The sequence below is a fragment of the Acipenser ruthenus genome, chromosome 6 (genome assembly GCF_902713425.1).
Source record: "Acipenser ruthenus chromosome 6, fAciRut3.2 maternal haplotype, whole genome shotgun sequence".
Taxonomy (NCBI): domain Eukaryota; kingdom Metazoa; phylum Chordata; class Actinopteri; order Acipenseriformes; family Acipenseridae; genus Acipenser; species Acipenser ruthenus.
The window spans coordinates 59,834,479-59,849,478 of NC_081194.1; the positions used below are offsets into that span (position 1 = coordinate 59,834,479).

Sequence of the window (15,000 nt, forward strand, 5' to 3'; positions counted from 1 at the left end):
TCAGGTTCAGCAATCCCTCAACTTTATGGGACAAGTAAGGGATATAAACTTTAAGCTGTCAGTCCGAGTGGAAAATAATGAAGCAGTTGGCTTGGTCATGGGATCAGAGGATGCCCACAAACGTTCCGTTCTCCTGAGCTGTTGTAGGGAATTGCTGCAGTAAACGGAGCGTAATTGGAGAGAAAATCAGAGGGAAAGTATTTGGTAACTTTGGTAAAACATTCAAAAGGTTCTTTCCAGATATTTTCCTTCCCAAGGGATCTCTGATTCATCACTGTTTTATGGTTGATAGTTTCTAGGAGGCACCCAGAAGGAATAAAAAAAACATCACAACTGTAAAAATAGAAGAAAAGTATTATGTTACAGATCCTGTCTCACAAATCATTTCTCATGATTAAACTGTTATCTAATTTCGTTGATCTATATTGCCAATAAAGGACAAATGTGTGGAAATGACAGGTCTTCATGGTATAAAATATTACATTTTGTGTGAGAGACATGCCCCTGGATACAGCGATATGGTGGTTTATACATTTTTGTCCTTTTGAGGGAAACTAGAATAAAACGTTAACATCCATTTTTTTTTTAATTGTCTAAAAATATTGACAGTGAAAACTAATATATTTATCCAACATCAGCTACATATTACAATCGTTGCATAGCCCTACTCTTTTTGAGAGGGAAAGGGAGAAATCTTGCTTTCATTTGACTTGCATAGTAAATTTAAGCTGTACATTGCTGTTTTCATTGCATTCAAAACTGAAATGTTAAAATGTTGTAATTTTGTGCCATAGACAGACAAGATTTCAAAGAAAGCTCCCTGCTTGTTATTGTTTAGTTCAAATGATTGTAAAGAATAAACAGAGATCAATGGTTTTAACCAGCCCGCTTGAAAATTGTCCAGACCACTAGAATTCATTTCACGCACGCACAGCCACACATTCAAAATGACTTTCAATCGCAACTAACCTTGGCTAGATTGAGCCAGCCACTACGGGCCAATTGTATTAAGTTAGTAGGGGTCAAGAATACGCTATGCTGAAGGGTAGAGAGGAGGAATTTAATAAGTATCTACCTTACAAATATACAAATGCAAATACATCAGTGACCCTTATAACCTGACAGTATGGGAGCTAAATAATCTTATTTGTACACACACATGCCAATTTACAATATGTTGAATTTATTGTGTTGCATAGCTACATTGGACCATTTTTTTCTAGCCAAAATACTCACCAATGCAATTTATTCCCAATGCAAACCTAATCTGCCACCAATGAAAAGTAAAACTACAACTGAAACTAAAGGCAGTTATTCCACCCAGTATGTTTAATAATAAAAAGGAATGCTGTATATTGTAGAATTAGGTTCAGAATAGTAATGACAATTGGTGATTACCAAGTAGACAGTAGTGGACCGTGTTTCATAAAGAAGTTCCCATGCAGCTGAAAAAAAAATCTGTTATTTGAAAAAAATGTCGTTTCTTTCTGTCCATTTATATAAGTGAGACTGTTGGTGTATGGTAATGTATTGCATGGAAAAATAAAATGCTATGTTTTTAGAGATAAAATGTATAAACTAGGGTGGCAGGTCAAAAATACTTGTTTGAGGGTAGCCTAAATATATCAATCAACTACAAGATATAGCACTTTGTATGAATTGCCTTGTTGGCATGAATTGACTTAGTGGCATGTTAACTTTTTTCTATTCATGTGGAAAAGAGCTTTTCAAGCAGTATAATGCATTGGCTCTCTTTTCAGTGAATTCTCACAAGTATCATTGTATCTGAAGTTGCCTGAAGCACTTGGGCTGAGGGTTTTTTTTGTGACCAGAATGCTCTTACTATTTTAGTAAGAGATTAGTTTAGCCCAATATTCTGTGTTGTTCATTATCTGTTTCTGCTCAAACTCTAAAGAACTGACTACCGGTAATTCCTAGTGGCTATTCATTTAAAGGTAGTGTAAAAGGATAACGTCTGGAATGAAAGAGGCAAGAAGCTGCAGTTAAAGCGCTGTTGCGTATTTTTATTAAACAAATAGTAAATAAACAAGGCACAGTGGCCAAAATAAAAGGTTTAAACAAAACAATACTGTTGTCAGGCTGGGCATTTGTCTTCACTGACCATAACACAACCAGCACCCAGTTTAAACTCACCTACTCCCTTCACCAAAGGATTTCTGCTTCCTTATATACATGTGGTCACTACCCAATTAGCCCTCAATTACCTTATTGGAGAATGGCCACACCTGTGATTGCTGTCAGGGACAAATTTAACTCCTCCCTGCCAACCTTACATTCCCACACCCTCGCTTCTGCCCTGCCACAGGTAGCATAAACTAATGGACCTGTCATTTTCTGCACTGTATTTATTTAAATGGATTTTTCATTTATAAATCATACACTGTACTTGGCCCGGGGAATGGATGAAATCTTCACTGAAATCATCTTAATAATTTGCTATGTGTGATTTATTCTGAAATAAAATGTGGATTAATAAACAGAATATGTTATAAAAATTTCAAAAGTGGCATAAAATAAAGCTTCACCTTATATTTTCCATAATAGTTCCTTCAGTATGTCATTTCAGATTTGATGATTGAAATAAAAATCAGTCTGAAAAAATACTATTGTAATGCCATTAATAACCAGTGTATTATGAAACCTAAGCAGAGCCATTAGCTTATAATACTACTATATACTTTATGTGTGTGTGTGTGTGTGTGGTATTGACACCCTATGCTTATACCATAATTCAAGGTAATAGATTAAGGACAAGCATTTAGTAAACTTTAACCACTTTTTAATAAAACAAAAATGCTAAATACACAATTTCTAGTAATTTAACAAATAATCTATCAAAAAACAAACAAACTGATTTCATTTAAAGTATTTGTTTATAACAAAAGTGTTGGCTGCTTTAGTATTTTGTGTCTCCTCCTTTTGCTTTTATTACGATTTTCAGACGTTTATGATCATTCTTAACCAGTATGTTACATCTGTTGGTGCCCCGTCTGTCTTGCATATTTCCTTCAGCTCAGACAGATTAGATACATAATGCTTGGCTACAGCTTCTTTTCAGATCAATCCAAAGCATTTCTATTGGATTGAGATCTGGTGATTGCTAAGGCCATTCCTTTTATCTTCATTTTCTTCAAGAATTTCAGATTTAACCAAGTAGAATGTTTTCATACATGGCTGCATTCATTTGACCTTCAATCACATCCCTTAACTGCTAAAACACCCCCCATATAAGGACAGATCCACCTCAATGTTTAACTGTAGGTACAAGATTTTCTGCATTGAAGGTTTTCCCTTTTTTTCTCCAAACATTTTTGGGAAAAATATCTATTTTATTCACATTGGACCAGAGAATTTTGTTGAAGAATGCTTCAGATTCCTGTTCATATTTCTTGGCAAATTTTAGATGGTTTGTTTTATGAATTTTCTTTAAAAGTCGTTTCCAGCGAGGTCTACGTGTGTACAACCCATTTCCTTTGTTGTATAGGAAATAAGTGCTATTCTCAAGTGTGAATCAAACACCTTTGGCCAAAGCATTCTTCTTCAACAGATGTTGTTAATAATTACCTCTTTTTCTGGCTATTGACTTTATAATTCAGTTTAGTTACTGTGTAATGGTTTTCAAACGATTAATATATATTTTAAATTAGTTCTATTACATTTGTACAGACTTTTAATGTAAAGGTGCCAATACTTTTGTCATGAACAAATATTTGAAATTGCTTAAGTGTTTTTTTTTTTGTTAAACTACCAGACATTGTGTATTTTGGTCTTTGTCATATTGAATTATCTTATATTAAGTGTAGGGTGCCTTTACTTTTGTCTGCAACTATTTATATATATATATATATATATATATATATATATATATATATATATATATACTCTGTGGACATGTGTCGGTCCAAATACTATAGGATGCAATATCAAAGTAAAACAATGAAAACAATTAACAATTATCATATTCAATTTTCGGATGGGGGAGGATTTTAATTGACCTTGTGCCAGTAGTGCATTTGTGCAGATACAGCTGAACAGCTGAACCCTATGTATGAGATGAAAAACAGCGGTATATAAACTCCACACTAACCAGCCTATGGAATTGCCCATCTAAGCCCTTTAAAGAAACTTAAATCAATCAGATTGTAAACTCTGTTAAAAGCATGGCAGAAAGCTCCCATTATTCACAAGCACTTCAATGCATTGGAATGTTACAGCCGAACACCATGCATGAATAAATAATAGCATCCCCTTTTCTTGTGAAGATGTTTTGGTGCCATATACACATTTTTCAAGAACAGATCACAATAATCAAAAAAAGAAAATCTTCCTGGCATCTAATCACTTCCTGCACAGTATTATATAACTCAACATGAGAGCCACAGAACCCCAAACAACAGAATCATTCAATCATAATGAAAAAGGGAATGTATACAAATCTATTCAAATAGATCTATTAAAACATGAAGCTACTTGCTCTTATGCTAAAGAAGGCATTTGCCAAAATATTTGCTACTTGACAGAATTTATGATTGAGTGTTTGAAGTTATGGATGAGTGTGCCAAGTTATGGATCATGTTCTAATACAATTCAAAATGACATTCTACCCTAGCGTAGGACTGAGATTACAGGAGTTTCTGTTTTAACTGGTCTTCACAATCTAGCTCGGTTACTGTTCTGTATGAAAAATACAAATGGCTTATGCAATGACAAATGGACTCTGAAACACAATCCAACTGCACATTTAAATTATTCCACACACTGATGTAAAGAGAACACAATAATAATACCCAGTTAAACTGTTTAGCTGATTGATTGGAAATAGAAGTGCTCCTTATGGTTCTGCCTCTATAACGTGACTTTTCAGGAAACTGGTTGCTAAGCAATAAGATTTGATGGAATAGAATCTGTCTGGGTGACAAGCCGCTGTAGTAGAGTATCAGACTGAGAAGCTACTTTGCAAAAATGCAATCTATAATAAACAAATAAATAAACAATCAATGAGACTAGAAAGAACACATATTCCTTCTTGCCTCGTTGCTTATATTTTACAGACTGACCATATATGCAGTATATATACACATGAATTCACTGATGAATTAAATTTAAAAAAGAGAATAATAAGCAGTTGCCACAATAAATGTGCAAGAATACTGACTCTGGCAGGTAAAGCCAGCATTTATATAAAATGAGTGATGCTTGCCTGTCATAGATGAATCTGATGTAAATGCATCTGTTACCTAAAGTATTGTGGACATCGTGACCCATTACTATGATGAGTATTGCGCTGTTGAGTGATGTAAATTCCATGCAATAAATGCATTGCAATATAAGTTATACTTAACTTCTGAGGGTAGTATTGGACTAATATCAGCGACAATTATCACTGGTTTGTAGGTGTAAAAGTAAGAAAAAATCAAAAACACACAAAAATATTTTGCATCAGATATTTGAATGTTGGAATGCATTTGAAGGACAGTTGTAATATAAAAAAACAAAGTTATATTTTGAACTGCATTGAAACTCAAAAGATTATTCCTCATCTAATTAGCACAGGATTACATTCAACACATTTCCAATCGTCAAGGAGTTCTAAAGGGACAACACTCTACAGGCCTCACAAAGGCCTGAGCTGTCACAGTAAGAGTCACACTGAATGCTTTAGACTTTTCCTTTCTGTGCTCTTTTCTGAAGGATGCCAGTCTTCCTATTTCCCAGACTCTTCAAGCCCTTTGACCTACCCTTCCTCTGCCCCGGTGTGACTGAGCCCCTGGTCACTGTCTGAAGAAGACATGTATTATTACATTTAGTTTCACGCTTCTCCAGGCAGACGACTTGGTAACTTGATGACTCAGAAAAGCCACAAAAGAACAGGCACTTTGTGAAAATTGTATATTTTCAGATTCTTATATTTATCATGTCTATTCTGTTTTCTACTGAAAATCCTTTGCTATCAGTAATTACAAGCCAGCCCCTAATATTAAAGACACTGTAGGTCAGACATCATTAATATGCCAAATGTTTGTCTAATGGTAAAAAGTAATGGATGGCATTGAAATAAATATATCCTCTGATTATTACAAGGGTCAGGAAGACTAAAGATTCAAGTTGAGGACTGGGAACCCGAGGTTGAGTCTGGCTGGGTGTGATGCTGTGGCTGCACTGAATTCAGAGGTTGATTCTGTGGGTGCACTGAATACTCCTTCCTTTTTTCAGTCCAGGTGTTATGCCAAATAGTGTCACCTGGCAGTATTTGGCAGTATTAGTGCAAAACATGGTTTCCCTGCCAAAAAGTGTCACCAGCACAATTGTCTCTCATTGAAGATTACGACTAAACTAACAATGTGCAATAGATTGTATAGCCATCATATTGATTTGATATTTCAAATGTGTTGCATTCTTTGTTTTTGGATATCAAAGAACATTGTACTGCTAATGAGTGTATTTACTTATTTAACTTAGCAGAAGACTGTCTACATTTACCTTTCAGTGTGTGTAATCATGTGCTGAGGATGCAATATAGTTTTATTTAAAACATATTTAGTACAATAAACCTGGAGCAAAGATATATTCATGTTGAGATACCCAGCAACAGGTTCTTATACATCAGCTAGCTTGTTATAATACATGGATGAAGGCTATATTTGCATCCTGAGCCATTCGAAAAAAAGGCATAATACCACAGTAGTGAAGTCAAAAAGTGATAATTCCTCTAGAGGAAAATGTACTTGAACTTTGACCCATTCAACTCTCGAAACCATTACTTTTAATTCAAACACAAAATGTCTCGTTTTCAATTACTCGACAACACCCACAGTACAGAAATATTCATTAATGATCAACAAAATCAGAATGTTAAAAAAAAAAAAAAAAAAAAAAAATGATGTAAAACTGGTACATTTGTATCTCTGAGAAACTGGAGAGGAACGGGAAATTAAAACAAGGTAAAGGCAGACATCCAAATAAAGCTGAAGCACAAACGGATAACGACATGTCTGTACAGCACTGAAACACTACGTTTAAAAAACCCCAACTGTACTGCTGAAGCTCGTCTTCTTTAATGTTAGCATCACAAGGGTATCCATGTATTATATATATATATATATATATATATATATATATATATATATATATATATATATATATATATATATATATATATATATATATATGTACACTGGAGTAATTTTAAATAACTACTTTTAGTGTGATGTATCGTCAACGTCACGCAGCTATTGAATATGAGCATAACCCCACCCCGTATGTCACAGCACATTCGATACATCACTTTTACTATTGCTACCTGCGACAATCACACAGAAGACAGTGAAACAGACATTACCGGTGTAGTGTTATAAAGTGGTACCAAAACTTGACCCATGTAATGTTAGAAACAGTGGCGTGCCGTGACAAAAAGGACTAGGGTAGCAGAGTCGTCGCAACCCACAGTACCCCTCCGCCCAGCCCAGCCCAGCCCAGCCCAGCCCAGACCAGACCAGACCAGACCACCTGGAAGTTGGTTACTTATTCCCGGTTCCTTATTTGCGATGTAGTTGACAAAGCAGCGCGTCCTTTTTCTGTGTGTTTTAACTCACTTACACATCTTCCTCAATTAATATATTGCTACTATTTAACAAATAATCGCTCCTTTAAAAAAAAAAAAAAAAAAAAAAAAATATTAATAACAAATCTGTAACGGCAGCATAGCGGTACCCTATACTACCCGCTTGTTTCGCCCCATTTACCCCCCTTAGACGGCTTGTTCACTAAATATCGAGGTATGCCTAGATAGGGTATAACCCCCTCTTTGTAAAAACACTAAAGATTTTAGTGAGTAAGCCGTACCCCACGAGCAGCTGCACCCCAAAGTGTAGCCCATTATAACCTATACAGAAGGCATGGGGGCACGTCTTTGGATGCTCGGTGTACCCCCTTAGACGGCTTGCTCACTAAATTTCGGGCTATCCCTAGATAGGTTATAACACCCTCTTTGCATTAGGACAGTATTTTGACTTTTGAGATTATCTTCAAACCGTTAGTACCTTTTAAACCTTACAGTGGTGTATTCATATATATATATTGAAAGTAAATGGATAAATAGACTGAACACGATTATGCCAGCGGGACTCAACAGAAAAGAATGAACTAATTAACTTCAATAAATATATAACATTTAAATAAATAAACAAAATTCATTCAAAAGTTGTGCATGCTGATGCGCTGGGGCGGCAAAATCTAGACTGATCCTCAGAGCCAGCATTGCATGATATAATAAAAATATAAGTTTATATAAAGTAGTGTTAATTAGAATTAATACAGATTCAAAGATAGAAGTAAAAATGATGTCACAATATATAGAACACCATTACATCATGTAAGAATAAATCATGGATTTGAATGTAAACAATAACAAGTAGTTGTCATGCCGTCAGAAACCTATAAATACCTTCAATGTTTTGATTCAAACACAGGCTCCGTTGAGAAAGATATGTACAACATATCGAAACGTTGGGCAGCTGGCTCTTTGAGCTAATATATATATATATATATATATATATATATATATATATATATATATATATATATATATATATATATATATATATATATATATGAATACACCACTGTAAGGTTTAAAAGGTACTAACGGTTTGAAGATAATCTCAAAAGTCAAAATACTGTCCTAATGCAAAGAAGGTGTTATAACCTATCTAGGGATAGCCCGAAATTTAGTGAGCAAGCCGTCTAAGGGGGGTAAATAGGGCGAAACAAGCGGGTAATACAGTGAACCGCTATGCTGCTGATACAGATTTGTTATTAATATTCTTTTCTTTTTTTTTTTTAAAGAAGGAGCGATTATTTTTTAAATAGTGGCAATATATTAATTGAGCAAGATGTGTAAGTGATTTAAAACACATAGAAAAAGGACGCGCTGCTTTGTCAACTAGTACATCGCAAATAAGGAACCGGGAATAAGTAACCAACTTCCAGGTGGTCCAGCCCAGCCCAGCCCAGCCCAGCCCAGCCCGACCGCCGCCGACCCCCCTCCTTTTTTTAAGTGGCAGCTACCTGTAAGCCACAGATACCTTTCATAATTTGAATTGTGAAAGTGCCGAATATATCCTTTCCCTTCCCGTGTCAGTTCGGGGATCTGTGGTGTACATCTCCCTTTTTTTAATAATCTTCAATTTTTCAGAGAAAGTTCTCCTTGAAAAAGGATTCGTAACCAAATCGACTATGATGTCTCCATTTTCTCACATATTTTTTTATTTTAGTGTAAAATAAAATTCGAAATAATTAGATGTTGTAAAGGTATTTGTATTAATCAATGTATATTTTATAAGCAATACCGTGCAAAACCCAGCTATCCTCCTAACTGCAGTGCTAACCAAGGAATATTCATGTTTTGGGGTTGCTCACTAATGATTGGTCAGCTATCAGAGCTTTGACTTTCCCATTAGTTGCTAAAGCAGGCCCTTCAAGTGAAGCAGAGAATACCCTGGGAGATTAATGGCCCACCTCTGCTCATTTCTGATTGGTCATCTGTCTAAAAAAAGGACATTCTTCGACTCGCCTATTGGTTAAACTCATTCAAACCCTTCAACTGAAACGGAGAATATCCTGAACTGTGTTTTTTCTAGCGCCTGGGCGTTGTTTTAGACATGCGGGGGAAATGCAGATCTCTTATTGGCTGATCACACCCCCTTCAGGAAACGCCTAGACTCTTAAAAAACCTCTAGTAAACCTATAAGTCATCTTGGATAAAGGCATCAGACAAATGAACAAATAATAATTAGAGTAGTATATTTCATAGTATAAGCAAGCACACTGTACGCAAGTGAGGCAACGTAATGTCATTTGAGTGACGGTTTACTTGGTCTGGTCAGTAGAGAATACCTTGAAGGTCCTGACGGCACGCCACTGGTTAGAAAGTGGTACGCTGTGAGATTTTGATACAGGTGCACAATTGCGATGTAATGTGTTTTCCTGTTGTTAAACAGAGGGAAATTCACCATTAATTATACATTCTTTTTTTGCAAACCATTAATTATACTTTTTTTTTTTTTTGCAAACTTAAACTGGAAACAGACAATCAATTTCTCTAAAAAGACAAAACAATTCCTGACAAACAAAACAAAATGAGAAGTCCACCGCAAAGCTGTTCAGAAGTTGTTTAGGCATGCGCAGTGCGCTGCACACCACTTATTATCCGCATGCCTGAAAATAACACTACCACCAGTACGTTTATGAGCAGATCATATACGGAATGACTATTCTAATAAGTATTACCAACTCTCTATTTATGAAACATGACAAGAATAACTTTTCATTAAGATGTCAAACTGTTAAAAGAATAATCTGCAGACTAATCTAGTGGGTAAAGAAAAATTGAAGACTAATCTGGTGGGATCTGTAAGAAAGTTTTCAATACTGTATTATTTATTTCTTAGCACACGCCCTTATCCAGGGCGACTTACAATATGTCACATTATACATTATTTCACATTATACAGATATCACATTATTTTTACATACAATTACCCATTTATACAGTTGGGTTTTTACTGGAGCAATCTAGGTAAAGTACCTTGCTCAAGGGTACAACAGCAGTGTCCCCTACTGGGGAATGAACCCACAACCCTCCGGTCAAGAGTCCAGAGCCCTAACCACTACTCCACACTGCTGCCCTACTTTGCTGCCATCCAAAGAGAACTTGTGGTCATATCTTAAACTTCTTTGTTGATTTTTGCAACAATTATTCAGGTATTTATCCTCAAAAATGTAAATGTTTTCTAAAACCAGTTCTTTCATTTTCATGTACTGATTCAAAATGAAATGTGACAAAGATGGAGGAAAAAATATTCTAGGCATGCGCAGATGAATTCATGACTGCGCAAACGAATTCGCATGACTGTGCATGTGTTCTGACTACAAATGAGACACTATTCTTCCTTTGGCATAACACCGGCTAGCTGAAACAGGACTCTGATGGAATGTGGCTTATGGTTTGGTCTAAATCTGAGCAGGTTCGACAAGAAGCAGTTGAGTTTTATCAATATTGTGCTATATAAATGCGGGGCAAAAAAAACCCCAAAACATAACAATGAAATAAAAATAAAAATAATAGGCATATAAAATACCACCAGTGCCTCTGGAAGAGCTGTTAAGCTTAAGAAATTTGGAGAATTTGTGTTTTTGTAAATTGGAAAAATAAATATATAATTAACAACCACCCTTCATGTTAGAGCAACATTTTCTTTTGAAATCTTTTTTTTATTACCGTATTATTATTGTAACATTTCAACCTGTATTGTAAAACTGGGTTGTTTTTAGACTCGGGTGTAGAGTCAGTTACTCTCAATACAGCATTCTGCTCACATCATTGGCTTAGCTATATTTTTTAGAAGGCATCTGTAAACTAAAAAATACAGTAATAATAAAATAAAGTTACCACAGCTTTTTTTTTCAGCGGTTTCGTTGCTAAAAGTTTGAACCAGTTAGAAGCGATTTTAAAGTTAATGTTCCTTATATTTTGAAATTTTTAACTACTTATAAACATATTTTTACTTACTTTTTAAGCATGTTTTATCTCTCAGTGTAAACACCACTTGCCAGATTTTTCGTTTGAATGAAAAAATAACGATACTACATTTCCCAGGACAAAGTGCAAACAGCGGTAAAGTAGGTAACGGCTCCCCCTGATGGAAATATCTACCATTTATTGTCTGTATATGAAAAAGGGAAAGCCTTCCAGCAACCACGGCAGTCTGAGGCAGGCATTCGGAAGTAGTGCTAGGTCTGGGGGACTTCTGTGAAACCAACACAAGGACCCAGGTGCATCGTCTAACAGCTTGAGCGAATATTGCAGGACTCAAATCTCACATTTTAACTGGATATACAACGGCTTACACTTAAACCATGGAACATTAAGCTTACAGTTGCCTGCACTTTACCTCGGAACAACAGAATTTTGCGATCATCTCTCTCTCTCTCTCTCTCTCTCTCTCTCTCTCTCTCTCTCTCTCTCTCTCTCTCTCTCTCTCTCTCTCTCTCTCTCTCTCTCTCTCTCTCTCTCTGGAAAGTGTAGAATGCACCCTGCTTTCTGATTATCTTTTTATCCCCGCAATGATCCCCGAGCAGCAGAGTCATGTTGTTGCTACTATTGAAAACATTCCTGCTGAAAGCATTACCGCTTCACCTACGGTGCTCCAGAGGATAAGGAACATCTTTAACAGGTAGGGAATTACATAAAAACAAATCACACAGCTTGATATTCCAATCTAATTGATCACAGTGTTTATCAAACTCCATGGAACATGTGGTGCATTTTAAGCTTACTCAGATAAGCATGCAAGCCGGTTGCATATAATAACCGTTACAAGTATATACAACGCTACAACTTTTGCAGACGCGATTTAATTTTATTAATATACTTTTCAAAACATGAAGTCTGTTGATAACGTCTGCAATAGTATGCAAAAGAGCACAACACACAGTTACCATATTATTTTACAGAAGAAGCCCAATAAAAAGATTACAAATATAGATTTTTGCCAAATAACTGGCATGAAATTGTTTCCTCTAAACGTTGCATTTGTTGCTGTGGTTGTTACTTAGACGTCGTCGGAATGCAGTCACAAACAATCAGATTGTTTTAATAGAAAGCATGCTTATATTACATTTAGATTATCCCCACCCACAAAGACCCTTTAAAAAAAAAAAATAAATAAATAAAATTGTCATACGTTACACTGCAGTTAGATGATCATGCTGTCTGGTCTTAGTATATTCGCAGATCATAGTCTTAAACATGGGTTTGTCTAGTTTAGTCACTAACCAGTTGTACACTATAATATTCACCTTTTGTACCAATTTTACTTAATCTGTAAATTGAGTTGATACAATACAATATATGTGTATTTTAATATAGCGCCCTTCACGCCATGGCGTCCCAGAGCGGATCAAAGTTAAAAACAAAACAAAATAGCTCATGTGTACACTCCAGTTACAACCAATTATTTTAAAGCACATTAATATATATATAATGCGCATTTAGCAGTGGTGTTTAATGGTACAACCGTTACTTTGCAATTACATAAGCGATTTTACATTTCTGGTGTATTATACACAGTCGTCTCGAGAAATACGAAGTGATGAATACAATAGTGTGTTGCTATTGTAAACACATTAAGGACCTCTCTAATGTTTTATTTATTTATTTATTTATTTATTTATTTATTTATTTTTATTTATTGAAATGCTTCCAACATGCTACCGGAGTTATTTATAATAATGCGTAAAATAAAGTCTAACACCCAGGGGTTTACATATTATTATTATTATTATTATTATTATTATTATTATTATTATTATTATTATTATTACACACGTCCTGTGGTATCTATATTTAGTGTATGGGTTGTGTCTGCCTGAAGGACCAGGTGTAAACCACCTTGTGGGTTGAAAGAGCCTTTTTTAGGAAGTCCCATGCAGTCTTCATTGTGATGTCTGGGACACTTTCAAATGGTTACATAGAGGCATCAGCTTGGCAAAGTTTGTCTTATGGTCAGTCTAAGGAAGCTCTGAAGAGGGGTGGCTTGAACTGTTCTTTCATACATCAATTAATGAGAAAGCAATACAAGGAATACTACTTGTCATTAATTCAAAAATGTATATAGTAATAAATTATAGCTCATATCCACACACATCAAGACAATAGTATACAGCGGTCTTCCTATAGTGCGGTTGAGACATTCTTTGTTCGCCTTAGTTCTGATTTTTTTGGGGGGGGGGTTTTGCGTTCCTGAGGTAAAACAGAACTTTCAATATCCTGTGCTGCTGTAGGTAGCAGGTGGATGACTGCTCAGCTCACAGAGGACAAGGAGTGAGAAAGCTTGTGTGCCTGTAGCTAAAACTACCTTGGGTGATGCCAAAAAGGTTTGGATTCCGAAGCAGCAGAATGAACATGCGTGCTCTACTATTGAAGAATAACATATTTTTAATTGGTGATTGAAGAGACTGTTGCTTTGATTTGCTGAATATCATTTAAAAATGTTCTAGTATTTTAACATGCTTATTCTACTGTTACAAAGCTTAAAACAGTCAGCCTGTGTGAGTGATTCTCCCAGTGAGTACACTCATGAAAAGGACAGTGCATCTTTGATGTGTTAATGAGGGAAAGACCAGATGCCAAAAGTGATGGCTTTGAGCTCTTTGTGGTTCTCTGTTCATAGAGCTGACGGGTCTTTCCTGCTATTAGCAAGGTGTTATCCTGCAGTGCCTGCAGAAAGTCTCACAAACTGTGCCCTGATAGATCACATTTTTCACAAGGCAATGCAAACCTGATTTCATACCCGTTTAAACGTTAACAGATTGTTTAAGATTATTTTGCAGTTCTGTGGCTGCACAACATCACCCAGGTGGCTGCATTTCTGAAAGTCTGGTATAGACCCATAACTCATTTGACCTGTTCTTTAAAAAAAAATTAAATCGTTCACATAGTTTTTAAGTAGGCCAACTGAGCGCCTATTATCAGCCCTTTATCAATGTCTGTTAGACGTGTACAGGACAGGGCAGTTTCACAAAAGTATGAGCTGAAAATTACTTCTTGCTTTTCCTTTTTGTCCGAAATGCACGCTTTGTTGTTTTTAATATGTTTATCTTAGGCAATTGGCTGATAAACTGCACACTACCAGCTGCTGTCCTGCTGTGACATCACAATTTAATATTCAATGCCCTCAAGTTATTTATCTGATAACGGTGAAAATGTAAAATGTGTCTTTATTTTGATTATTAGTATCTACACACATCCCAGCTTGGTGTGGTAGGAATGCATGCTATTAATTAAATGGATTCAAAAGTTCAGGTTTTGTCCAATTTGTAGATATTAAAGGTCAGTTAGGACTTATCAAGAAAAAGGAAGATGGGTTTGTTGCTGATGCTCCCTGACCAGGATCCCCTAGCAATATGCTTTTAACAACA

At 35.7% G+C, this 15,000-nt stretch overlaps 1 protein-coding gene across 1 annotated transcript in view; it reads left to right on the forward strand.

Moving 5' to 3' along the window:
- The first annotated feature begins 11,751 nt into the window (after window positions 1-11,751).
- LOC117410711 (solute carrier family 35 member F1-like) overlaps window positions 11,752-15,000 on the forward strand; it is a 110,208-nt gene continuing 106,959 nt past the window's right edge. The window contains exon 1 of the mRNA XM_059025603.1: window positions 11,752-12,254. Within this exon, the coding sequence (XP_058881586.1) occupies window positions 12,145-12,254 (110 nt within the window). The 5' untranslated portion in view covers window positions 11,752-12,144. The remainder of the gene's footprint in view (window positions 12,255-15,000) is intronic.